Source organism: Myodes glareolus, chromosome 12 (genome assembly GCF_982192425.1).
Source record: "Myodes glareolus chromosome 12, mMyoGla1.1, whole genome shotgun sequence".
In the NCBI taxonomy this organism is placed as follows: domain Eukaryota; kingdom Metazoa; phylum Chordata; class Mammalia; order Rodentia; family Cricetidae; genus Myodes; species Myodes glareolus.
The window spans coordinates 39,096,766-39,124,554 of record NC_142037.1 but is presented as its reverse complement, the minus strand read 5'-3'; the positions used below and the strand labels follow the sequence as shown (position 1 = coordinate 39,124,554).

The 27,789-nt window shown below is 44.3% G+C and overlaps 1 protein-coding gene and 2 long non-coding RNA genes across 3 annotated transcripts in view; 2 read left to right on the top strand and 1 right to left on the bottom strand.

Annotated features, from left to right (window-relative positions):
• The window catches only part of LOC125392364 (uncharacterized), a 186,773-nt gene that overhangs the window by 21,435 nt on the left and 137,549 nt on the right, over positions 1 to 27,789 (top strand). The gene's annotated exons all lie outside the window — the stretch shown is intronic.
• On the bottom strand, positions 13,446 to 20,425 carry LOC148120250 (protein chibby homolog 2-like). The gene is made up of 3 exons (XM_087912221.1): positions 20,268 to 20,425; positions 19,885 to 19,965; positions 13,446 to 14,806 (listed from the first exon to the last, which is right to left on the bottom strand). Exons 1-3 carry the CDS (start codon positions 20,340 to 20,342, stop codon positions 13,640 to 13,642), a joined length of 1,323 nt encoding a protein of 440 aa, XP_087768347.1. The 5' UTR covers positions 20,343 to 20,425; the 3' UTR covers positions 13,446 to 13,639.
• LOC148120249 (uncharacterized) lies at positions 21,131 to 23,218 on the top strand. Its single transcript, XR_015734643.1, has 3 exons — positions 21,131 to 22,401; positions 22,503 to 22,821; positions 23,011 to 23,218. It is a non-coding gene; the product is annotated as an uncharacterized LOC148120249 (long non-coding RNA).

Genomic DNA, 27,789 nt, shown 5'->3' with positions numbered 1-27,789 from the left:
GGGATGTATATAAAGTGAGGACATGACCACTCCAATGTTTGAGGAGAGGGGCTTTATTGTAGATATTAGGGACAGTACAGCCAGAGGCTTCTGGAAGAGTCTAGAGCAGAGAGAAAAAGTAGTAGACTAAACACGGCCAGTAGACTGATCTGGGCCATGGGGTCAGGGGGAAAAAGACAGCAAAAGAAATGTGGTCAAGAAAAAGGGACCAAGAGAGCACATTGCTGAAATAGGAGGATTATATTGGAATGAGAAGCCCATGAACTAGAGAAGTTCAGGGTAGGCACAAGGTGAGAAGAGCCAGGATGCCAACATGGACCGTGTAACAGGTATCTGTGAAACCGAGAGAACCTGGAGGCCACCCTACACTCAGGTATGCTAATAAGAACCATAGCTATCATCCGTCCATAGTTTCTTTTGAACTTTACAATATTAGCCAAAGCAAAGAGTATGTGAAAACTCTTAATGGAATCACACTAGTTAGTAAGCTGATTTCAGAACATATCTTTTTTTAAAAAAAAAAAAAAAGTTTGGAGTTTTCTTTGTTTGATCTTTGTTTTTGCTTGTTTGTTTGTTTTTAAGAGAGAGAGAGCATATGAAATTTGGTGGGTAGTGAGGTAGGGAGGGTCTGGAGGAGTTGGGGCTAGGAAAAGAATATGATCAAAATATGGTTTAGGTATAAGCATTTTTAAACAAAGAGTTTGAATAAAAAACTTTTAAAAAAAGAACTTCGAAATGCTGGTAGGAATCACATGACTATATAGATCACTGTGGGTAATATAAACAATTTTAGGAAGGTATTGTGGAAGACATCAGAAGAGTCATGATTAGATGTGTGGCATGGGACGACCCAATCTCTAGGGAGGCGATGCATCATGGTAAAATAATAGGAAAGTAGAAAGCTTCCCAATCTCTAATTAGAGGAACTGAGAGCGATACATAAGGGTTTGGTTGTCCAGGAACCAACACAGAGTTGGTCCGCCCTCTCAGATGGCTCGCGGAGTTTCTGCAGCCTCAGAGGAGAGGTTCACAAGGGCCACAGGAACTGATTTTCAAGAAGGCAGTGGGGATACCTCTGCCTACTCATGACACAGACACAGTGGAGTACCCTCTACTGCGGCTGGCTTGCTAGATAGATTCTCAGTGGCTTACACAGCCCTGAACCAGAAATGAACCAGCAACATCAGTCTAAATGGCCAGTTGTTCACAGTGACACCATGTGGCGAAAAGAGGTAATGACATTATCCCGTGTCAGGGGCTGCCTAAAAGGATGATGCTGAACTTGTTCCTTAGAATAACACCAGAGAGCTTGCTTGCGTTGTTTTGTTTTGTTTTGTTTTTTGTTAAAATGAAAAAAAGCCATAGAGCTACAATTTTCCTCAGCATAACTAAACAATTCAAACTCGAATTGTTCACAGAAAGAGAAGGGCTATGATTTCATCCTGTTGCCGTTGTTTTTAATGCCTGTAATCATTTCTGAATGGAGGAGAATCTTGGTAAAACTCTGGAACTAAGTAGCCTAGAAACCATCCCAACTGTTCTGGCTACTGTGAAAGCTGGGACCTGATGGCCTAAGTCAGAATCTGTCTGTTCTTACTCTGAATTTCCCCAGCCCGTGAGCTCCTCCATAGAACCTCCCAGCCCTGCACAGTACGGGTTCAAAACTGCTTTTGTGATCATGAAAAGCTGTTGGAAGCTCTACTTCAAGGCGATAGCACCAGATCACAGACAGAACAGAACTATCTCTAAGAGTGTGGAGAGGAAGTTCCAAGGTTGGGGACAGAACAGATGGCCTGAGAGAACTTCAGGAAGGCATCGTGCAACCTTGTGATCCGGGTGCTGTCAGGGCTGATGCCAGTCAGAAACCGCACAAAGCCAGCAGGTCTGAATTTAGTTTTAAATACATCTGCTTGTGAATTTAAAAATTACACGCATTACAGGGGAAACTCAGTTTCAAATCCTTGTAAGTGTGTGACTCATTACAACATTCTAAGTGCTTTTCTCTTAGAGAAGTTCCTTTACACTCAGTTTTTAGACCCCTTAAGCCCAATTTGTAGAGCTTATTTTAAATGAAGTTCTATCAAAAGGGGGGATTTAAATTTAAATTTGATTCGGTAAAAAAAAAATAATCGTGTTTCCAAGCTAATATTTTGGAAACCTCTAGTAGAAGAAATTTTTTTAAAGAAAAGTGTCCAGCATCTCTGCTGGGTTTCATGCAAACAGCTTCTCTAAGCGTCCTCCAAGTCCTCCAAGTCCTCCCTCCAAGTCCTCCAAGTCCTCCAAGTCCTCCCTCCAAGTCCTCCAAGTCCTCCCTCCAAGTCCTCCAAGTCCTCCCTCCAAGTCCTCCAAGTCCTCCCTCCAAGTCCTCCAAGTCCTCCCTCCAAGTCCTCCAAGTCCTCCCTCCAAGTCCTCCAAGTCCTCCAAGTCCTCCCTCCAAGTCCTCCAAGTCCTCCAAGTCCTCCAAATCCTCCCTCCAAGTCCTCCAAGTAAAAGGCTGACGGAATGCATTGTTCTTAACGTAGAAGTGGGATTTAAACATATTTAATCAGTTTTGCATCTTCAAGGTACTTTTGAAAGAAAATCTGAGGGAAAATGAAATGGAGGCATTGTCAATTTAACCTATGTTTCTTTCAAACTATTCTAGAGGGAAATTTTTGTATCAAACAAAACATTTTTAAGCAAAGAGAAGGGGTGCTGTATTTAGGTAGGGTGTCTGCTAAAGTGGGAATGGCAGATCTGAAGAGGGGGAAGCTCTGAGGCTAAGATTTCCAATGATATGCTGGAAAAGCACCCTTGATACCAGCATGCCTGGTAACCAGGCATCAGTTTGGGTGACCAAGTTCCTTTGACTTTCTCAGAATTGAGATCCACGTCAGGGACTGAGCTATGAGGACCAGTAACTGAGGAGGGAAAGCCAGGGTCCTACTGGAAGTGATGCTTAGCAATATTGTCAGCAAAGAGCATCTGCAATACATGTAGGAGACGTAGGAAGAGATGTGAGACCATACAGTGAGAACTGCAGGTCCAGCTGATCCTGACCGTGTCTCACCAAGTCAAATCAGAGATCTGAGGAAGACCCTCAGTCTTTGAAAGGCAGAAAATATAGAATTATTAAATATTTGAACGAGAAAAGGGCATGGGAGCTGAATAAGGTAACATCATTTTCGCCATGGAGAAACTCCAACAACGGTCAAGCTCGTGTTCTGGTGAACACAATGATACCTTGAGTTAATATTATAAGCAAATTCCATCATGGCTTTACAAGAAAAGGACAGGGACTTCCTTAATACACCTGTGGGTAAGACAGAATTTTCCATATTTCCCTATTTTGAGAGCCTACCACCCCAAGTCTAGTCTAAGAGAGCACTGTACAATACACAGCTGTGGCAGGTTACCTACAAAAAACAAACAAACAAACAAACAAACAAACAAAAACCAACTTTCAGATTCCTTGCCCATCCCTCTCTGCCCCTAAATGCAAACCTGAGAACCAAATGAACCAATGGGGAGAGCAGCCAGTAGAATCCAACTATTCAAAATGAGTTTTTCCTCCCTTCTTAAGTTCAAATTTAGCAAGGAGCCAGCCAAGAGAAGCACTCTGCTTGTCCAACTGCAAAGCCCTCTAGGCCTTTCTCGCCTCGCTAGGCAGAGGTACCGGTTATTCCTCCATGTGTTAACCGAGGGAAACATGAGAATATAGACATGGGGTTGCCAGGCAAACAATACAATGAATGAGCCTTTATTACTCTGAAGAAACCACTCACCGTGTCTCTAAACTTCAGACTTAACTGTGTGCCTTGTGTTTTGTTTGCTGAAGCAGCATCCTCGAGAGACCGCAGGACAGAGCGTTGTTGGAGAGGCAGTGAAAATAGGCACAATTGCTGAGCTTGACCCCTCATGTAGTGCTAGTCAAGACCCTCCTGGCATTGAAGAGGGTCCAACAGTAAGAGTCTGTGGAGTGGACTCTCTGGGGAGGACACTGTGAATGATATCGAGGAAATGAGAAACTCAGAAGGGCTCCACAAAGACTTGCCAACACATAGTTCTATCCCAAGAGCTATTATTTAAGCATCCTTGCCTGATGGAAAGACACCAGAGCAGGAAATAGATTCAAGAGGCTTTCCCTGGAGCAAAACCAAGAAAGGGAAAGAGCGATGGGGCAAAATACATAAGTAAAAATTCTCTTCTAGAATGGCTCCTGCCTAAAGGGAAGAGAGGTGGGAGAAGTTGCCAGCGGTGCCTGTCTCTTCCAGGACAAGAGCTTTCATAGAGTGATAATAACTCCTGCCTGGACTACAGTCTTCCACCTGGATTTGTGGGCCTCTTCACATGAAAAGGGCACTTGGCAGGAAGCTCAAAAGTCCCTCCTCTTTAAGTGAGGTGCTTTAAATATGTGGGGAGAGGACGGTGTGCTTAGCCTCACCCTGAACTGTCAAAGCTAGAATCAGAGATGAGCTAGAGGGTGTGATGTGGACCATTTCAGTCACCTACCCAAGGGCAGGTAAAAGAAGATGAAGAGGCAGGAGTTTTAAAAACAAGATTCATCTGCATCAGCGCTAAAGCCACGTCTATTTTGAATCCCACACAAATGAGAATTAAGAATTACACAGCCAAGTCTTCCTTCTCATATGGTTCCACTACAGCATGGCCTGCATATTTACATTAAAACTAAGTGCCAAAAAAACAAAAGCTACAAAAGAATAATAGATATACTTCATCAAATTAAAATCTTTTATGTTCCCAAAGATATGATCAAGAAAGTAGAAATACATTTCCTGGCATAGAAGAAATATTTAATAACCTTTAATCTCTCAAGGAATTTGAATCTTTACTAAATGAAGAGCCCTCTCAAGTAAACAATAAAACATAATTTGTCGAGTGAGCTCAAAGTAGTTATGAAAATGGCCAATGCATTCATTAGGAGATGGTTAAGATCTTTAGTGATCAAGAAAATGTGAAATGAAATTATAATAAGATGCCAGTATCATGCATGTCTATTTGGGAGCATGAGCACGTGGAGAAAGCAGCAGTCTGGTGGACTACTGGTGAGGCTGTAAAATGGACCAGTTGCCTTGGAAAACAATACGTAGTTGCCGTATGAACCAGCAGTTCTGCCCCCTAGGCCTTCACCCAAGAGAAATGACAGTGTGCATCACTGTAAAAAGCTGCAATTGAGTAGCAGTGCTGAGGAGTTCAACCCAGAGAGGTGAGTGGGTGCTAGCCTGGGCAGCCAGCACGGGAAGAGAGCATAGCCCCTCCCCCCTCAGCTTCTGCAGCAGGGTCTTCCCTGTTTCACCGGACCCCTCCCTGCCCCCACTGCTGCTGCACTCTTGTCTCCTGGGCCCTGGGAAGACCAGCTATCCCAGCTGCAGTGCTGAGGAGCTCTATCCAGAGAGTGCTGAGGAGCTCTATCCAGAGAGTGTGGAGGAGTCCTATCCAGAAAGTGTTGAGGAGTTCTATCCAGAAAGTGCTGAGGAGTTTCATCCAGAGAGGAGGAGATGGGCAGGTGCCAATGCAAGAATTCCTCCAACAACCTGAAGAGCAACATGACATCTCCAGAATCCAGGGAGCATGAAATGAGAAGAATTGAACACCCTACTCCAGAAGAAATAGAAGAAATCGACTCTACGTGGATCTTTATGAAAATAATAAAGGAACTTAAACAGGAGGTGAAAATCTGCCGTAAAGAAATGGAAGATAAGTATAACAAAAAGATTGAGGAAATGAGTAAAGAAATGGAAGAGAAATATACTAAAAAGTTTGAAGAAATGAGTAAATCCATAAATAAAATTCTGGGAAACCAAGAAAAAACAACCAAACAGGTAATGGAAACAGTTCAAGATTTGAAAACTGAAATGGAGTCAATGAAGAAATCACAAACCGAGGGCCAGCTGGAAATGGAAAATCTAGGTAAATGAACAGAGACTTCAGAAACAAGCATAACCAACAGAATACAAGAGATAGAAGAAAGAATCTCAGACTCTGAGGACACCATAGAGAAAGTAAACACTCTGACCAAAGAAAACAGCAAATCCAACAAATTCTCATCACAAAACATTCAGGAATTGTGGGACACAATAAAAAAAACCAAATCTAAGAATAATAGGGATTGAAGAAGGAGAAGAACTGCAGATCAAAGGACCAGAAAATATATTCAACAAAATTATAGAAGAAAACTTTCCCAATCTAAAGAGCAATATTCCTATGAAGGTTCAAGAAGCATACAGAACACCGAATAGACTGGATCAAAAAAATAACATCCCCTTGCCATATAATAATCAAAACACAAAACATACAGATTAAAGAAAGAATATTAAGAGCTGCAAAGGAAACGGGCAAGTAACTTATAAAGGTAAACCTATCAGGTTTACACCGGACTTCTCTATGGAAACCATGAAAGCCAGAAGGTCCTGGATAGAGGTACTGCAGAAACTGAGAGACCACGGATGCAAACACAGACTACTATACCCAGCCAAGCTATCATTCACTATCAACGGAGAAAACAAAATATTCCAGGATAAAAATAAATTTAAAAATTCATAGCCACAAATCCAGCCTTACAAAAAGTAATAGAAGGAAAATCGCAACCCAAGAAATCCAACATTGCCATCACTACCTACAATAACCCAGACATCTAGCAACCCTTCACAACCACAACTCAAAGAAGAGAAACACACAAACTCTACTACACACACACAAAAAATAATAATAACCGGAATCAACAACAACTGATTATCACTTAAAAACAATATCACTTAATATTAATGGACTCAACTCACCTATAAAAAGGGACAGACTTAGAGATTGGATACAAAAACAGGATCCAACATTCTGCTGTTTACAAGAAACACACCTCAAACACAAAGATAGACACCTACTCAGAGTAAAGGGTTGGGAAAAGGTTTTCCAAGCAAACGGACCTAAGAAACAAGTGGGTGTGGCCATTCTAACATCTAACAAAATTGACTTCAAACTAAAATCAATCAGAAGAGATGGAGATGGACATTTCATACTCATAACAGGAACAATTCATCAGGAGGAAATATCAATCCTGAATATCTATGCCCCTAATATAAAAGCACTCACTTATGTAAAAGAAAAACTTTTAGAACTCAAGGCAGTCATCAAACCACACACACTAATAGTAGGAGACTTCAACACACCTCTCTCACCAATGGAAGGTCAATCAAACAGAAACTCAACAGAGAAATAAGAGAATTACTAGAGGTAATGAATCAAATGGACTTAACAGATATCTATAGGACATTCCACCCAAATAGGAAAGAATATACCTTCTTCTCTGCAGCTCATGGAAACTTCACAAAAATTGACCACATACTTGGTAACAAAGCAAACTTCCACAGATACAAAAAAATATTAGTAACCACCTGTGTCTTGTTAGATCACCATGGAATAAAGTTAGAATTCAATAACATTATGAACACCAGAAAGCCTACAAACACGTGGAAGTTGAACAGTCAACTACTGAATCATCCCTGGGTCAAGGAAGAAATAAAGAAAGAAATTAAAGTCTTCCTTGAATTTAATGAAAATAAGACACAACATACTCAAACCTATGGGACACAATGAAAGCAGTTCTAAGAGGAAAGTTCATAGCACTAAGTGCCCAATTAAAGAAAACAGAGAAAGCACATATTGGAGACTTAACAGCACACATGAAAGCTCTAGAAAAAAGAGAAGCAGATTCTCCCAGGAGGAGTAGAAGACTGGAAATAATCAAACTGAGGGCTGAAATCAACAAAATAGAAACACAGAAAACAATCCAAAAAATCAATGAAACAAAAAGTTGGTTCTTGGAGAAAATCAACAAGATTGAGAAACCCCTAGCCAAACTAATCAAAAGGCAGAGAGAGAGCACTCAAATTAATAAGATCAGAAATGAAAAGGGAGACATAACAACAGACACAGAGGAAATTCAGAGAATCATTAGATCTTACTACGAAAGTTTATATGCCACAAAGTTGGAAAATGTACAGGAAATGGATTGGTTTTTAGATAAATACCATTTACCAAAGTTAAATCAAGACCAGGTGAACAATCGAAATAGACCTGTTAGTCGCGAAGAATTAGAAGCTGTTATAAAAAACCTCCCGACCAAAAAGAGCCCAGGGCCATATGGTTTCAATGCAGAATTCTACCAGAACTTCCAAGAAGAGCTGATACCTATACTCCTTAAAGTATTTCACAATATAGAAACAGAAGAGTTATTGCCAAACTCTTTTTATGAAGTTACAGTTACCCTGATACCAAAACCACATAAAGACACAACCAAGAAAGAGAATTACAGGCCAATCTCACTCATGAACATTGACGTAAAAATTCTCAACAAAAGCCTACAAACCGATTCCAAGAACACATAAGAAAAATTATCCATTATGGTCAAGTAGGCTTCATTCCAGAGATGCAGGGCTGGTTCAACATATGCAAATCTATCAATGTAATCCATCATATAAATAAACTGAAAGAAAAAAACCATATGATCATCTCATTAGATGCTGAAAAAGCATTTGACAAAATCCAACATCCCTTAATGATAAAGGTGTTGAAGAGATTGGGGATACAAGGATCAGACCTAAATATAATAAAAGCTATTTACAGCAAGCCAACAGCTAACATCTGAACGGAGAGAAACTCAAAGCCATTCCATTGAAATCAGGAACAAGACAAGGCTGTCCACTCTCCCCATACCTGTTCAATATAGTGCTAGAAGTTCTAGCAATAGCAATAAGACAAAATATGGGGATCAAGGGGATTCGAGTTGGAAAGGAAGAAGTTAAACTTTCGTTATTTGCAGACGATATGATATTATACATGAGCGACCCCAAAAACCCTACCAAAGAACTCCTACAGCTGATAAACACCTTTAGTAATGTGGCAGGATACACGATCAACTCCAAAAAATCAGTTGCCCTCCTATACACAAAGGATAAAGAAGCAGGGAGGGAAATCAGAGAAACTTCACCTTTCACGATAGCCACAAATAGCATAAGATATCTTGGGATAACTCTGACCAAGGAAGTGAAAGACCTATTTGACAAGAACTTTAAGTCTTTGAAGAAAGAAATAGAGGAGGATAACAGAAAATGGAAAGATCTCCCTTGCTCTTGGATTGGGAGGATCAACATAGTAAAAATGGCAATTCTACCAAGAGCAATCTATAGATTCAATGCAATCCCCATCAAAATCCCATCAAACTTCTTCACAGACCTTGAGAGAACAATAATCAAGTTTATATGGAAAAACAAAAAACCCAGGATAGCCAAAACAATCTTATATAATAAAGGAACTTCTGGAGGTATAACCATCCCTGACTTCAAACTCTATTACACAGCTACAGTATTGAAAACAGCTTGGTACTGGCATAAGAACAGAGAAGTCGACCTATGGAATCGAATAGAAGACCCAGATATTAACCCACAAACCTATGAACACTTGATTTTCGACAAGGGGACTAAAGGTATGCAATGGAAGAAGGAAAGCATCTTTAACAAATGGTGCTGGCATAACTGGATGTCAACCTGTAGAAGAATGAAAGTAGATCCATATCTATCACCATGCACAAAAATCAAGTCCAAATGGATTAAAGACCTCACCATTAATCTGACCACTTTGAACCAGATAGAAGAGAAAGTGGGAAATAGTCTACAAGATATAGGCACAGGAGGCCACTTTCTAAGTAGAACCCCAATAGCACAGACAATAAGAGAATCAATGAATAAATGGGACCTCCTGAAACTGAGAGGCTTCTGTAAAGCAAAGGACACTGTCACTAAGACAAAAAGGCTACCTTCTGACTGGGAGAAGATCTTCACCAACCCCTCATCAGATAAAGGCCTGATCTCCAAAATATACAAAGAACTCAAGAAACTAGACACTAAAACTCTAATTAACCCAATTAAAAAATGGGGTGCTGATCTGAACAGAGAATTCTCAACAGAAGAACTTCGAATGGCCAAAAGACACTTAAGGTGTCAACATCCTTAGCGATCAGGGAAATGCAAATCAAAACAACTATGAGATACCATTTTACACCGGTCAGATTAGCTAAAGTCAAAAACACCAATGATAGCCTATGCTGGAGAGGATGTGGAGAGAGGGGAACTCTCATCCATTGTTGGTGGGAATGCAAACTTGTGCAGCCACTGTGGAAATCAGTGTGGCGGTTTCTCAGGAAACTGGGAGTCAACCTCCCTCAAGACCCAGCAATTCCACTCTTGGGAATATACCCAAGAGAAGCCCTATCATACCACAAAAGCATTTGTTCAACTATGTTCATAGCAGCACTATTTGTAATAGCCAGAACCTGGAAACAACCTAGGTGCCCCTCAATAGAAGAATGGTTAAAAAAGGTGTGGAACATATATACATTAGAGTTTTACTCAGCGATAAAAAACAATGACATCTTGAATTTCGCATGCAAATGGATGGACATAGAAAACGCTTTACTGAGTGAGGTAAGCCAGACCCAAAAAGAGGAATATGGTATGTATTCACTCATCAGTGGATTCTAGCCATAATTAAAGGTCTTTGAGCCTATTATTCGTGATCCTAGAGAAGCTAAATAAGAAGGTGAACCTGAAGAAAATCATGTAGCTATCCTCCTGGAGATTAGAAATAGACAAGAGTCCCAGGTAACCTCGGGTGCATGGGGGGGTGGGAGGGTTGTTGGAAGGGGAGAGGGTTAGAGAGAAGGGAGTAGGGGAGGAATGGGGAAAGCTCGGGGGACTGGGATGGGGGGAGGGAGGAAGGATGGATATGGGAGCAGGGAAGAATATATCTCAACTAAGGGAGTCATTTTAGGGTTTACAAGAGACTTGATTATAAAGGGGATCCCAGGTCCAAGGAGAGATCCCCAGATTGTTCTCTGGACAGAGGAGAGGGTGCCTGAAATGGCCTTGGCCCATAACCATACTGATGAATATTTTGCATTTCACCATAGAACCTTCATCTGGCGATGGATGGAGATAGAGACAGAGACCCATATTGGAACACTAGACTTAACTCCCTAGGTCCAAATAAGAAGCAGAAGGAAAGAGAACATGAGCAAAGAAGGCAAGACCAGAGGGAACCTTCATCCCACGATGGATGGCGATACAGACGGAGACCCACATTGGAGCACCGGACTGAGCCCCCCCAAGGTCCAAATGAGGAGCAGAAGGACGAAGAAAATGAAAAAGGAAATCAGGACCACGAGGGGTGCCATCACCCACTGATACAAGGGGACTGATCTAATGAGAGTTCACCAAGGCCAGTTGGACTGGGACTGAAGGAGCACGTGATCCAACCAGATTCTCTGAATGTGGCCGGATTCTCTGAATGTGGCTGGCCCGGAGTCTTTCTGAAAAGCCATTGACAATGACACTGGGACTTGTTTCCTCTGCATATACTGGATTTTTGGGATCCAGTGTGTTTGGATACTCACCTTCCTGGACCTGGAGGGAGGGGGGAGGAACTTGAACTTCCCACAGGGCAGGAAAACCTGACTGCTCTTAGGGATGGAGAGGGAGGAGGAGAGGGAGTAGGGGGAGTGGGAGGGTGTTGGGAGGAGGGGCGGAAATGTAAATTTTTATAATTTAATAAACTTTGAAAAAAAAAGAACAGGAAAGGTGGGATGTTCAACTCTCCAAATGCAAAGCTTTGAGGCTCAGCTCCAAGACCAACCTTGCAAAGAGAAAGCTTCAGTATTCAATGAGGGCCCAGAGCTGGACTAGAGGCAGACCTACAATTGGGATGCCTCAAGAAAAACTTCCTATTAGATTGAACAGAAAGGGGCTGGAGAGATGGCTCAGTGGTTAAGAACACTGACTGTTCTTCCAGAAGACCTTGGTTCATTTCCCAGTAGCCGTACGGCAGCTCACAACTGTCTGTAACTCTAAGATCTGACACCCTCACATAGACATACATGCAGGCAAAACACCAACGTACATAAAATAAAAAAAGTAAGAATATTTTTAAAAAGAATGAACAGTGAGCTCTCACACTGTTCCACCAGGAGTTAGATTCCGCTAGACAATCTGACAGATTGCACTGTGCTGTACAATGAAGCAATGTTCTCAAATAAATCTCCCCTATGCCATAAAGATGGCATCTTATGGCTTGTTTGGCGTGTTTTTCATCCATTTAAAATTCTGCCCAACAGAGAAAGTTGACATGGCTAAATAGTATTAAGTTCTCTGAGCAGTCTCAGTTCATGAGACAATATTCAACTGCTGTATATAGATTAGTCCAAGTTAGATACTGGGGACACAATGCTTAAGAGAGCATGCCTTTTGTCTTCCTGTTGTGTGGGTAACAGGTTCAATTTGGTTTCATCAAAAGACAAAAGTAACCTCTTCCCAATACACACACACACACACACACACACACACACACACACTGGGGCTATGTTATTACACTCACTTAAACAGATGTGCTATTTTATGATACCCTGAGTGATGAATTAATTTAACAAACAGAGGAGGAAAAACGACTAAAGCCCAGAGACTCATCAACAAGCAGTTCCCATGTTCAGATTCTGGCGGCGAGAGAAGAACAATGACTGGCTGCCTCCCATCCATCCTTCACTGTCCCCACTGTGTGCAGAGCAAACATGTCCCTGACCAGTGAGAGGAAAACCTCTCCTATGGTCCCCCCTCCTCCGGGATTTCTGATGCTGCTGTGGGGAGTAGTACTTGTCAAGTTCTCAAATCTAGAAAACAGGCACCAAAACCACCTTTTGGAGACTAGGAACCTGGCAGTGAGTCTCACAGAAGGAGCCTGACCTGCTCTGCAGTAGAAGGCCCCACTCGACTTGCCTATCGGTGAGTGTCTAGGAATTCCTGTTTCCACGTCTGTTAGAGATGAAAGTGCCCACCACACAGGGTCCTTAGAGTGCCGAGGGTCACAACATGCCAAAGCTTCCAGGAGAGGGGTGGGTTATAGTTCTTGGCTCAGTGTCTAAGGAACTTAGCCAGATAATCCAAAAAAAAAAAAAAAAAAACAACTATGGACTTTGCAGGCTAACAATGACTCCATGTAGATTCATCAATTTTTATAAATTTTGCTAGGGGACGTTTATGAGTGTGGGCAAAGGTCTACAGGAACTCTGCCTTTAAGCTCAATTTTTCTCTAAAGACTAAAGTGTGCCTCACCTCAGCCCCTTGCTTTTTTCCTGTGGTAGCCTAGGTAAGTCCTTAAGTTCACAATCCTCCTGCCTCAGCCTCCCGAGCCCTAAAAATACAGAAATGTAGCACCATACCCAGATAAGTCTGTAGAAAGGAGAAAACGTGCAGGAGTTGAAAGAGAAAGCGGGATTGAATAATAAGGAGGTTGATGAGGAAGGAGGAGAAACGGGGGGGGGGGGGGACAGGAGGCAGAAGAGGAAGTAGGAAGTTAAAAGAGTAAGGAGGGTGGAGGACGAGAAGAAGCCAAAACTCCACGCTGGGGATGGTTGGCCCCAGTTGCTGCCTTTATTGAGTCTCTGGGTGTAGGATGACCCTTTCTTTGCTGTTCCACAGGCATGCTCTGGGGGTCGCTGAAGGTGAGGAGACAAAGAAGGTTGAGGGGTCTCTCTGGCCTCCTGTGCTGTGCTTGACTGATCTCAGTGTCCACTGCCACGGCCTCAGACCCTGCTGGGCTTCTAAGGGTCTTCGTTGTTCTTGGCTGGCATGGAGGCATACAGCTCTTCAATAAGCATCTCCATCCGGGCTGTGACCTCAGTCACTGTGTCGATGACCAGCCACTGCTGCAGTTTCAACTTGTTGTTCTCCCACAGGGCCTTGTTCTCCTCCGGGAAGACACGGTGCTCCTCACGCAGGACGTGCAGAGCTCGGTTCTCCTCCTGCAGCAGCCGGTTCTCCTCCCTCAGGGCCTGCAGGGCCTGGTTCATCTCCCTCAGCAGCTGCAGAGACTGGGTGCTGTTGCCTAGGTTGGGGGCGACCTTGCCATCCTCCTCCCCAGATGATAAGTTGTTAACCATCTCCCTCAAAGCACGCGGTGTCTTAGAGTCCTCCTGTGTTGCAGGGGGCCCTTTGGGTTCCTTAAACGCAGCCGAGAGGCCTGGGCTCTGATCTGGCAGAAGCCCAGGGTTATGGGGCTCCTCTTTGGGTGAGGAGATGGGCTTGCTCTCCTCGGCAGAAGTGGCATTGTCTTCTGCCTGGGCCCAGTAGGCCTGCCTCTGTTCCAGCAACTGCTGGAGGGCCCGGTTCTCCTCTCGAATGAGCTGCAGGGTGTTCTCCTTGCTGTGCTGGGCAGGCAAGCTGGCGTTCTCTTTCTTCACCGCTTCCTGGGAGGCTGCGTCCTTGTGCAGCAGTGGTGCTGAGGACTGACTCTCCTCTTGGCCCAAAGTGACCTCGTGCTCCTCCCAAAAGACCTGCAGTATCTTGTTCTCCTTGCGGAGGGCCTTGTTCTCGTCCCTCAGGGCCCTGTTCTCATCCCGTAGCGACTTGTTCTCCTTTTGCAGCACGTACTCCTTGGCCAGCCTCTTGTGGTGCAGTTTGTGGTGGAAGGAAGAGGAGGGGGAGAAGTATGGGGACTGTAGGTGGCAGGTCTCATTCACCCACTGCCCGTCCTGGAAGACAAACATCTCGTCGCTGAGCTGCACTCGGGGAGGGTTGTAGTCCAGTTCCAGGTCCGCCTGGGAGGTGGGGCGCTCCATGGGGTCAAAAGGCACAGAAGAGAAGCGGTTGAGTGGGTAGGAATGCTGGCTGACTACCCTGCGGCTCATCCGGGGCAAGGCTGCCTGCCGGGAGCATCGAGGGGTGCTGTACAAGTTGTGGAGCCTCAGGAAGGGTTCGGTGGTGCCCCTCTGTGGGAGAGAGCGGGAAAGAGTTAATGGAGGAACTGATAAAGGACCTGCTGGTGGAATACGAGGCCTAGAGGCCCCTCACCTGACCTCCGGGATCCTCATAGGAAACTATAGCCAGCCTATGTTAGTCGGGTTACCTTTCTTCTTAAACTAATAGATGGATACTGAACCATGACTCCTAGGGGAAATACTGGGCTAACTTCCCCGGTTAAGTGGAGTTGGTGCAGGTAGAAACATAACCAGAGAACTTTGAGGCCATCCTGGTCTGCATAGTTAGGACTACTGGAGTTAGAGAAAGACACTGTCTCTGAAAATGAAAATCCACAGCTAATAAGGTCCAATCATATGGTAGAAACTAAAGGCATGGATTTTAGAATCAACCTTTGTCAAAACCCCTGTCCTTTCTACTTATCAGTTTTAAGAATTTGGGCAAGTTGTGTGACTTTCCGTTTCTAAAATTTTAACTTGGGATAACCACACCTCCTCGAAGAGGGTGTCAGATCCCTCAGAGCAGGGAATTGCAGGCATCCACAGGCTGCCCAGCTGGTTATCTGATTGCATTTGGCCTACACAATTCACCTAATTCTCACCACACTGACAAATAAAATATTTTTCCAGCTCGCATATCCCTAACCTGAAGAATCTCAGTTCCAAAGTGCTCCAAACTCTGAAGCTTCCTGAGCATCCATGTGATGCCACCAGAGAAAATTCCATACCTGCCTTCCTGCAGAGACACAGGTGCACTAAAACAAGTGCCCAAAATTATTATGATTTGTAGATGACATACAGATATAGATATGGATTTAATGTTTCTGCATGGGCTCCATCCCTGAGAACCTCCCTCCGTTTTGTCTCCATCTAAATATTCAAATATTCTGAAATCCACCCCCCTTTTAGTGGCTTGCCTCCTGAACATAGCATCCATGATGGGTGGTTTTAATCATCAATGTGGCACAACCTACAATCACCTGGAGGGAAAGGATCTCAGTGAGGAATGATCTGGATTGGGATGTCCTGTGAAATACCTATAAGGGGTTTTCTTTTTCTTTTCTTTTCTTTTCTTTTTGAGGGATTCTCTTGCTTGGGTTAATTGATGTGAAAAGATCCAGACCATGGTGGGCCACAACTCTCAAGGAGAAATCTTCTTAGATGGAGTTACTGGGGTTGCCGACCTTCCCCCTAAAGAGTTTGGGAACAGGTCTGGACAGCGAGCAGCCAGGCTTAGCTGACATGCACTGCTGTGGTCTGAATGTGTCCTTTATATTTCACAGGCTGGAACTTAATCCCAAAGGTGCGTGCTAATGGTGTTTGAGATGTGAGACTTTTGCAAGGTGGACTGGGTCATGAGGGAATGGATGAACCTACTCATGGGTCAATGGGCTGTTGTAGGAACATCTTCCACAAAGTGAGTTCTCTGTGGCTTGCTGTATCTCACCAAGTGATGCCCTCCACCATGCTGGGACACAACGGAAGGTCCTTGCCAGAAGGTGGCCAGCAGCTAGGATAGTGTCACGTCTTGCTCTTTATTCTGTGTGAGCTGTCTGGCCTTGGGCACTTTGTTCTAGCAACACTGAAGTTTCTCCTCCCTTCCATGAAAGATGTAGCTGCTACCGCCCAGGCGAGATGCCCACCTGCCCAAGAAAACCCAAGCCAGTTGAACAAGCCTTTAAAGCGGCTGCTTTACCAACACTGTTGAGGGTTAACGTGTAGGGCACGCTCAGCCAGTTGAAGTGCTTTTAATGCACGTGAACCTGAAGGGGACCAGGGTTCTAGAATGAAAAACCACAGTGCTAACTTTCACGGCTGAGTCCCACTGTCATAAAAAAATAAATAAATAGATAAAATAAACCTCTCACCTCTCTGATGATATGCTAAATAGCTAAATACAATGTTTGCTTTAATAACTGCTAACAGATGAAAAGATAATTCACAAGGTAAAAGTGATTGGTTTTGATAGACTGTTAATGCTAATAGCAAAGAGAATAAAGAAGATGCCAGAATAAAGAAGATGCTAATTGACAGACTCTCGTACAATCTTGCTCTGAAGCTATTTCAGCAGGTCTTGCTGTGAGCCAAAGAGGAAGGAGAAAAAAGACAAAGGGAAACCGAGTGGGCACTGGGAAGTAGTGCCAGAGCGCATTCTGATCCAGATGTATTCTGATCCAGATGTAGAACTCTCCTTGATGACCTAACACTGGTCTTTCATTGACGCTCTAGCACTGAATGACTTAATGAGATGCATAGAGAGCTCACTGGGAGGTTTGAATGCCTGAAAGAGTGAGTCTGTGTGTAGAAGGGGATCAGTTGCTTGGACAGAAAATAACACTATGGCTTTCTAAGCTAATGTGCTAGAAGAAAATAGATGTGAAAATGCTCGTGTTCAGTGTGAGGAAGAAAAACGTGAAATCAATAAGACCTGAAAAGACCTAAAGGCGATAACTAGTGAATCACAGACTTTGCAGTGTGATTGAGAATTCCAGCCACCCAATAGGGTTGGGAGGTGGGAGCCAGAGGCACTGTCATAATTCCCTTCCAAAGGGAATGAACTCAACTCAGGACAAAGCTACCTGGGGCAGAAACATACAGGCAGCCTGGGGGTTAGCGGTAACAGTTCTGGTGAGAGGAGAGGATGCAGACTTCCAGAAGCAAGAAAGAATTAGAGCTAAGACATCACCTGGCCCCACTAAGTATCAGTCACAGGCATGACACTGACCTGGCTTCCATCTCAGCTCTGTCCTTGTGACTAAGCCTCCCATTTCCCAGAGCTGTGAAATCTCTGCTTTGTACTTGTGTGGCCCTGTGGCCAGACATGACACCATCAACACTCTCTCAGTATCCTTCCTCACCTTATTTCTCATAGCAATCCCGCTCCCCCCACACCCAGCATCTCATCTGGGGATGTACAGGCTTCTCTTACAACCCTACAGGTAGGACCAGTTAACATCATTGAGTAATCCATGCCTACCTCCCTACCCAAGACCACCAGTCTAGGGTATCCTGGCAGGTTGCCTGGCTTGTACCTGTGACCATCCTGGCAGGAATGAAGATATTCTAAAGAGATACCGTCCATCCTTCTAGATATCAGATGATTGAAACAATGGACCCCAAGAAATTTCTCTAGTAGTCTTAGGTTTGGAGACGATAAAGACTGAAGGCTGGTGCCAGCCAGAGAGGAAGACTATCTCTCAGAAAGAGATTTCACAGAGTCATGATAATTTTTCAGACCACCCTGCAGAAGAGACTTGGGATGACACAGTGATGCTGGGCTGGACCATGTCCAGACCAGGGCTGCTTAGCTACACAAACCTCTGTGACTCTAGTTAAACCCAAACTTCCTGTCCAAGATGGACTCGGAGGATCACTAGACCTCCTCGTTACTCCTTCCAGAGTTGCCGCATTGAAGAAATCTCCTCTTCCTGCTTTTCAACACCAGCTGATTGCTTAAGTGACCTTTAGGTGACCACTGACTAAGCCTGGCTGGCATACTCAAGGCCACATCCGGCCATGAAAAAATCTCCAAGCCCTATCCCATATCCCTCTGTCATTCATATCCCTCTGTCACCCAAGATCCAAGACCCAAGGTCCCACAGCACAGGAAGTAGGTCTGAGGGGACCAGAACAAACCCAAGACTTCTCAATCCACCTTTTCTCCTTGACCGCTAAGCTGGTGTTGGGAGCTAGGGACAGACAGTTGTGCCGGGGTAGATGGATCTTTCTAATCTTTTTATCACGTGACAGTAAGGAAAGGGTGGGGACTTTATGGTGAGAACTGACAGAGGGGAGGACCATACTGAAGATGGTTGGTGTTCATGATCTAGGATCCTGGACTGAATAAAACAGGTTGATCTTCCAACATGTGAGGCCGTGGCCCCACCCCCGCAGCTTCCGCTTCCCAATGGTCTTATCTCCTGAACCAAGAACCAAAATGAAGACTTCCTCCCTTAACTTGCTTCTTGCCGGGTCTTCGGTCACAACAGTGTGAACAGCCATACAACTACTTTCAAACGTTATCCCCAACCCCTTTCCCACTCCCACATCTAGGCCGGTATCTCCTGTCTGCCCCTATGTGCCCAAGGGACCATGTCCACACTCATTTTGTCTACTAGGGATCAGATCCAGCCTGGTTCCTTGTCCTCCTATAAGATGGCCAGGGCATAGTTACCTAATGTTCTGGCTTAGCTTTCACGAGCTGAAAAAGACATAACTAACAGTGGTTGCTCACCACAATGCTGTAAGGAAAACAAATACCTAGGTTGTCCCCTTGTCCTGTAGTTTTGCCTCCTCCTGACCACATTTGCTGACTCTGCTACAATCACACCAATACAAAACACCAGCTCGAGATCCTTCCTCTTCTGTACGTACCTCCCTAGACCAAACTCTTAGGTAAATTACCTGTGCCTTGGGTCCCTCCCTCCTACATTTCACCTCCACTGGCTGCATGACCCTGATCTTCCAATGAGCTCTTGGGTGACTCTGGAGAAAGCAAGGCCACCCCTTTGTGACATAGCAGCAGAAGGAACAGTTAACTAAAAGGGGTCCCCCCAAGGCAGCTGCTGTGTGCAGGAGACCTGGGAACCACAAGCTGTCAGGGTTTTAGCCATTCACTGGCCTCAAAAGAAACAAGTTAATGTCCCTCCCCAGTAAACCATCTTCGAGCTATAGCAGTACTGAATTCTCTTGAGGGCTGCAAAGGGGCCACACGCTGGGGTTTCAACTCCTGAGTTCATTCTCAAGCATCTGGATTTTTTAAGGTCAACTCTAGTTCTCCACAAACATCCAGAGTGGTTATATGCCACCATGCAATGGAGGTGCTCCTTCGGTAAGGTTAGAATTTTCTCATGGTATCATCAAACCTTGATGATGGAGAACCTGACCATCCAACCCAGTCCCCTCATTCAAGGCCAGAGAATCCCAAGGTCCAGAGAGCCCATGCATCTTCCTAGACACATAGACAGGAAAAAAAAACCAATATGACAAGAATTTGAGCATCTGACTTCTCTGTTCATCCTGTAAGGTTTGGAAACAGGGTTATGCTAGCTAAAATTGGTTAAGTTATATCCTTCCGTGGTTGTCCCTACCTGAGGTAGAATCACATTGATTGAAATTTCTAAGCTTTCCGATCGGGTATCTCTCTTTCTTGTAAAATTTGGCCTGGAGTGCTGAGAAAAAGAAAAAAAATTAGATTTCTCCTTCCCAACCCATCCTCAGGGTCTCAGTGGCTCACCTGAAATCCATAACTACTCTCTACACATTTATACCCTTCAATTATATACCTTATAAAAAATCTCAGCCTAATGGTATGTGTAGATGGTACCTGTCCAGAAGTCTTACTGATCACTGAACGAAAATCAAGACAGGGATTAACAGATATAAAAACCCTCCTGCAAGTCTTTGAAGCAGAGATCACTTCAGCTCTTCCTGGTTTTAGACTATTATTTCTATGTCAAGTAAAAATCCATACCAACGTGAGGTGCCAGGTATAGGTCCTGTGCATAAACTGGTCGCCAAAACACTCGGAACATTCCAGAGGTGACATCACAGAACAATACGGTGCTTTTCTGAGCTCATGGCTTCCCTCTGAGCATCTCAGGTGGGAACGGGGCTTCTGCGGGAAGGAAGAATCACTGCTACTGTCTAGCCCGGGTCAGTGTGACACGCAGTAGCCCTAACACCAGCCTTTGTTTGGTCAGCCTCTCTGCCATGCACACCTCACTGCCAGGCTGGCTTGAAACTCTCCACCTCCATCCAAAGATGGCATCTACTTCAACCATATTACTTAGGAAAGGAGAAACATTAACTGTCCAGACCTGGGGAGGTTTGGTACTACTGAGGGAGTCTTCAGTTCTGTTCCTCTCCAATACTAGGTACATGGACTTAGTATCAGGTTCCAGAAGTTAGGGGCTCAGCCCTGCAAGATGACCTTTCCTTCAGGTACCAATCCCAGACCATGGCTACCCATACTTGTAACTGGTTAGCTGTGCAAGGGTTCCCTTGTCCTGCTCCACGGGTTCAATAGTTGTCTCTCAGAACTCAGAAAAGTGCCCTACTTAGGATCACAGCTTTATTATGAAGCACACTAATTTGGAATAGCCAAATGGTAGTGATAAAGGGTGAGGCATTGAAGGATGATGTTGTAAAGCTTCAGGCCTTCTCTGGACTCACCCACCTCCTAACATCTTCACCAGTATCTGAATCCTGTTGTCTACAGGAATTTGTGGAGTTTCATTATGTAGGCAAATTTAATTAAATCATTGGCCTTTTTATCATTTAACTAAATCCAAGTCTTTCCTGCTTCCCCAGAGGGGGAAGTTTGCTGAAAATTTAAACCTTCGAATCACCTGATTGGTTCCTCTGGCAACCAAACCCATCCCCACCCCCAACCCTGCCAAAGTCATGCAGCTAACATAAACTGATGTGAGTTCCAGTGAGGTCCTGTCAGGAAATCCCATGGGTTTAAGGAGCCCTGTTCTGGTACAATTATACAATTATATCACATTAAGGCCACAACACCTGGTCCCTCCATCCTTAGTTCTATCAATTCCATGACCTCCAGAGCCAGTCGAGAGAATACTCTTGTGTTTCCAGAGTCCCAGTTCCATGAGATTTTGGCCCTTGGGGAAGGAAGAGAGTGATGACCCAAGATGAGCAGCCCCAGAGATGCTAGAACTGACCCCTTGAGTCCCTAACACCCAAATTACAAGCAAATCTTGGTATAAGAAAATTCAAATGTACAAAAGCTAAAAGCTACACCTAGAGAAAAATCCAAGTGGCTGATTCCGTTGCCAAAAAATTTATGTCTACAAAGAAACTTTGAGGAAGTTTTTTAACCGTGTGTGTGTGTGTGTGTGTGTGTGTGTGTGTACGTACACTGGTGACAACCTTGGGTGTCAGCCCTCAGCTGCCATTCATCCTATATTTTAAGACATTGGCCCCGAACTTGACAAATAGATGAGGTGGGGCCAGTGAGCCCCAGGGATCTTCCTGTATCCACCTTGCCAGCTCTGCCGGACAAGAGGGCGCCTCACCAGGATTTTTAGGACTTTTCTTTTTTACATAGGTTTGGGTGATCAAATTCAGGTCCTTACAATTGCATGGCAGGTACTTCACTGAGCGAGCTACAAGACTTACTTAGCTGATTATGAAATTGTGGTTATAAATGCAGAGCGCTGAATTTGTCATCTTTGCCATTTTTAAGTTTCTAGTTCAGAAGTTTTGAGTATATTCATGTTGTTGTGTAAGAACACTCTAGAATCCTCTCCTCTTGGGAAACTATGACTTCTGTTAAGCACTAATTCTCCCTCTTCCTTCTCGCCAGTCCTTGGCAGCCACATTCCTATTTTCTGTTTCTATGATTTAAACTACATTAATGTCTAAGCTAGGGTTTCTATTGCTGTGATAAAACACTGTGACCCAAAGCAATCTGGGTTTATTTTATCTTATGCTTCCAGGTAACACTTTATCACTGAGGAAAGTCAGGGCAAAAACAAAGGCAAATCCAATGGAGGAGTGCTGCTTAATGGCTTGCTCCCATGGCTTGCTCGGTATGGGTTCTTATAGCACCCAGGACCGCCAGCCCAGGAGTAGCACCACCCACAGTGAGCTGGGCCACACCACATCTACCACCAGTCATCCCCACAAGCTTGCCCACAGGCCTGTCTTAGGGAACCGCTTCCTCAATTCTGTTTCATCCTCTTAGATAATGCTAGCTTGTATGAAGTAGAAAACCCAACCAACCAACCAAACAGCTACCCGGCACAACGAGATGTGTTATGTGCGTGGAATTACAGAGTGTCGGTCCTTTCATGATTTACCCAAGTTGAAACAAATGCCAAGGTTTCCTTCTTCTGAAAGGCTCGGTGACATTTGACGGTGTGCAGGTGTCATTTTGGGTAGTGCCTGTCCCCCAACTGCTGCAAATACTTCTGCAGTAAACCTGGGTGTGCAAACATCGCTCTGAGATTCTGCTCTGGATTATTGTGGGTGCATGCCCAGAAGTAAAACTGCTCAATGACAAGGTAATTCCATTTTTACTTTGGGGGGTACCTCCTCACTGCTGTGCACAACACCTATTTTACTTAGCCTTCACACCAACAGGAGACTTCTCATTTCCCCAAAATCCTCACCAACACTCACTGGTCTCAGCGGACCATAACTGTGCTGCCTGAAAACATGATCTCATTTCTCCTCATGCACATTCCCCATAGATGCTCCTGCACACCCTGGATGCTGAAGAGTCTAAAGTCACCAGAAGAAGTAATGCCACCAACAAACTGAGGCCTGGAGGGAGCTCCCTGATACAAAATTTGCTCCCATCCCCTTGAGTGGAATGTCTACCGGCTGACACACAATTGATACTTCTGTTGTGAACAGTCAATAAAGGGTTGTGCCAGAGCCTCTGCAAGGGCCTCTTCGTCTGCTCACTGGATAAATTGATTTTCACTTTTATTTTTAAATAAACAGACTTTTCACCTGGGCCATTCCAGTCACAGCCTTTCCAGTTGCCCCAAATGCCTGTTATTACTTAGGTTAATGCAACCCTCAATCAGACGTGTTCCACAGACCTCCCAATCAGAGGGCACAACACCTCAGAGAGCAGAGGTAGGCGGGTTTCTAATCTGGACGTGTTGAAGAGACAGAAGGCAAGCAGGCGCCTTAGACTCCCAAGGCTCCTCTGGCCGGCGGCTGTCTGATAATTATTATATGGGGGTCATCCAGCAGCAAGAAGGCTGTCAGCGAGCACAGATTCCTTCCCTTTCTCCAGAAAGCTACACAAACTGAAGTTCTTGGCCAAGTAGCCTGAGGTGGTGGTCAGGTTTATGTTCCATCCTCTTTGTCTTCTCATCTGTGAAAAAAGGCACAGGAAGCTTGGCAGGTCTGGTAGCTTACCTGACACAGTGTACCCCTGGCCTAGGCTGCTCTTTCTGTGATAAACACTGTGCCCAAAAGTTACCTGACAGGAAAGGGCTTACGTGAATTCCAAATCCTGATCACAGCGAATTGTTTAGGGCAGTCAGAGTCGGAAGTGTGGAGGAATGCTGCTTACCCCTTGGCTCCCTTCCCCTGGCTTTCTTAACTTGCTTTCTTACACAACCTAGGATTACCTGCCTAGGGGTGGCTCCCACAGTGGCCTGGGCCCTCCCATGCCAATCATGAATCAAGAACACACTCAGAGAAGCACACAGAACAACCTGGTCTGATAGGGACAATCGCACCGTTAAAGTTCCCTCTTCCCAGGTGACTATACTTTGTGTCAAACTGATAAAACAACAGCACAAACAGCACAATTGGCTCCTGTAATGGTTTGGGTAACCCCCATAGGCTCGTATATTTGCATGCTCAGTCCACAGATGATGAACTTTTTGGAAGAATTAGGAGGTATGGTCTTGTTGGAGGAGGTCTGTTGCTGGGGTTGGTCTTTAAACTTCAAAGGCCCACACCAGACTCTCTCTCTCTCTCCCTCTCTCTCTCTCTCTCTCTCTCTCTCTCTCTCTCTCTCTCTCTCCTCTCTCCATCCCTCCCTCCCTCCCTATCTGCTCCCCACCATGATGAAGATGGATTCACCCTCTGAAACCGTAAGCCCCCAATTAAATACTTTCTTCTATAAGTTGCTTGGTCGTGGTGCCTCTCCACAGCAATAGAACAGTCACTGAGACAACCCTTTGTCAACTTGACACAACATGCATCACTATTTTTTATGTCCATTGGTGTTCTGTCTGCGTGTATGTCTGTGTGAGGGTGTCACATGCCCTGGAACTGGAATTACAGACAGCAGTGAGCTGCCATGGAGGTGCTGGGAATTGAACCCGGGGCCTTTGGGTAAGCCACTACTCTCAGCTGCTGAGCCATCTCTCCAGCCCCAATGCATCATTATTAAGCCACAACATTTTTAACATGTCCTTTCTTGTTTATCCCCCAAATATCATGCCATTATCATAGTATAAAACATGACTTAACCTTTAAAGTCTCACAATCTTATAAAAAAATTCACCACTTAGAAATTCAATATTTCTTTAAAATATCTGATATCTTAACCGTGGACTCCTATAAAATCAAAAACAAGTGAATTTTTTTCCAAGAGGGAAGAAGCAAGGCACAGTTGACAATCAGATAAAAGCAAAACCAAAAATCCAACAGAGTTAAAGGGCTCATTGTCCAGTGTCTAGGACCCATTATCATTTATGCTTCCCAGGGCTTGGGTAGTTCCTCCTCTGGATCTGTCGTCTGCAGTACAGACAGCTTGCCACACAGGCTCAGGATAGCTCTACTCCATGGACCTGTCATCGTTGCTGGTGGTCACCCCAAGATCCTGGCATCTCCAACACTCTGGAATTTCCATTACAACTAGGCTGCATCTTCTCCAAGGGCTTCTTTGGGGACTTCGACTCTGCCACACATGCCAAGCCCCAGCTTCTCTCAATGACTCCTTTGCTCCTACAGTGTTCATGTTGCTAAAACTAGTACCACGTGGGAGACATTTAGACATTATCAAGTTTGGTTGCCAGATAGAGATGTAGTCACGTCCCAGGACCACCACCACCGCTGCTGCCACCACCACTCATCACCACCACCACCGCTGCCGTCACCACCCCACCTCCATCACAGCCTCTGTGTGCTACCCCCTAAGGAAATGCAATTTGGAAGACCTTGCCTCAATGATAGTGACCTCTTATTAATTACAGTTGGTTCTTCACTTCCAGCCAACCAGCATCAGTTATCTCAAAAAGCAAAGGGTTCCCTTCCATACATTTTTAATCTGAAATATCACAGAAATCAGATAACCCCTCATCAGATAAAGGCCTGATCTCCAAAATATACAAAGAACTCAAGAAACTAGACACTAAAACTCTTATTAACCCAATTAAAAAAATGGGGTGCTGATCTGAACAGAGAATTCTCAACAGAAGAACTTCGAATGGCCAAAAAACACTTAAGGTCATGCTCAACATCCTTAGCGATTAGGGAAATGCAAATCAAAACAACTATGAGATACCATTTTACACCAGTCAGATTAGCTAAAGTCAAAAACACCAATGATAACCTATGCTGGAGAGGATGTGGAGAGAGGGGAACTCTCATCCATTGTTGGTGGGAATGCAAACTTGTGCAGCCACTGTGGAAATCAGTGTGGCGGTTTCTCAGGAAATTGGGAGTCAACCTCCCTCAAGACCCAGCAATTCCACTCTTGGGAATATACCCAAGAGAAGCCCTATCATACCACAAAAACGTTTGTTCAACTATGTTCATAGCAGCACTATTTGTAATAGCCAGAACCTGGAAACAACCTAGGTGCCCCTCAATAGAAGAATGGTTAAAAAAGATGTGGAACATATATACATTAGAGTTTTACTCAGCGATAAAAAACAATGACATCTTGAATTTTGCATGCAAATGGATGGACATAGAAAACGCTTTACTGAGTGAGGTAAGCCAGACCCAAAAAGAGGAATATGGTATGTATTCACTCACAAGTGGATTCTCGCCATAATTAAAGGTCTTTGAGCCTATTATTCGTGATCCTAGAGAAGCTAAATAAGAAAGTGAACCTGAAGAAAATCATGTAGTTATCCGCCTGGAGATTGGAAATAGACAAGAGTGCCAGGTAACCTCGGGTGCATAGGGGTGTGGGGGGGTTGTTGGAAGGGGAGAGGGTTAGAGAGAAGGGAGTAGGGGAGGAATGGGGAAAGATCAGGAGACTGGGATGGGAGGAGGGAGGAAGGATGGATATGGGATCAGGGAAGTATATATCTCAACTAAGGGAGCCATTTTAGGGTTTACAAGAGACTTGATTATAAAGGGGATCCCAGGTCCAAGGAGAGATCCCCAGATTGTTCTCTGGACAGAGGAGAGGGTGCCTGAACTGGCCTTGGCCCATAACCATACTGATGAATATTTTGCATTTCACCATAGAACCTTCATCTGGCAATGGATGGCGATACACACAGAGACCCACATTGGAACACTGGACTTAACTTCCTAGGTCCAAACGAGAAGCAGAAGGAAAGAGAACGTGAGCAAAGAAGGCAAGACCAGAGGGAACCTTCATCCCACGATGGATGGCGATACAGACGGAGACCCACATTGGAGCACCGGACTGAGCCCCCCAAGGTCCAAATGAGGAGCAGAAGGAGGAAGAAAATGAAAAAGGAAATCAGGACCACGAGGGGTGCCATCACCCACTGATACAAGGGGACTGATCTAATGAGAGTTCACAAAGGCCAGTTGGACTGGGACTGAAGGAGCACGTGATCCAACCAGATTCTCTGAATGTGGCCGGATTCTCTGAATGTGGCTGGCCCGGAGTCTTTCTGAAAAGCCATTGACAATGACACTGGGACTTGTTTCCTCTGCATATACTGGATTTTTGGGATCCAGTGTGTTTGGATACTCACCTTCCTGGACCTGGAGGGAGGGGGGAGGAACTTGAACTTCCCACAGGGCAGGAAACCCTGACTGCTCTTTGGGATGGAGAGGAAGCAGGGGAGGGAGTGGGGGGAGTGGGAGGATGTTGGGAGGAGGGGCAGAAATGGAAACTTTTATAATTTAATAAACTTTGAAAAAAAATTTTAAAAAAGCTGCAATTGAATGCTAACTGCAATGTCTACCTTCAACAAAATTTATGTTTCTTTATTAGATAGAAAACGCTAACATAACCTTATGTTGTAAGTCCTAAAAACCACAAATACACACAGAAAGAACACAAGCTCCCAGCAGATCTAATAAGTGAATTTAGTGAGGTTTCAGGATCAAAAACAAACAGAAAAAAATCAACATAGAAAAATCAGTAGCGTTTCTGTGTACCAACTACCAACTGTCACAGAAATAATCTTATGATGACATCAAAAATAGAAATGAATTTAAACTATAATGATGAAAGACTTTACACTTAAGAATATAAAACATTGCTAGGAGAGATTAATGAAGACACAAATAAATGGTAAGGTATCCCATATCAAGATTTACTGTGACTTCTTCTTTACCTACAT

Bases quoted from the DNA above. Each gene is read 5' to 3' on its own strand.
- LOC148120250 (XM_087912221.1), bottom strand. From the start codon at position 20,342: ATGTCACCTCTGGAATGTTCCGAGTGTTTTGGCGACCAGTTTATGCAC. The intron at 19,966-20,267 runs GTATGGATTTTT...TCTTTTTCTCAG, and splicing joins ATACCTGGCACCTCACGTTG to CACTCCAGGCCAAATTTTAC. The intron at 14,807-19,884 runs GTAGGGACAACC...TCTCTCCCACAG, and splicing joins TCAATGTGATTCTACCTCAG to AGGGGCACCACCGAACCCTT.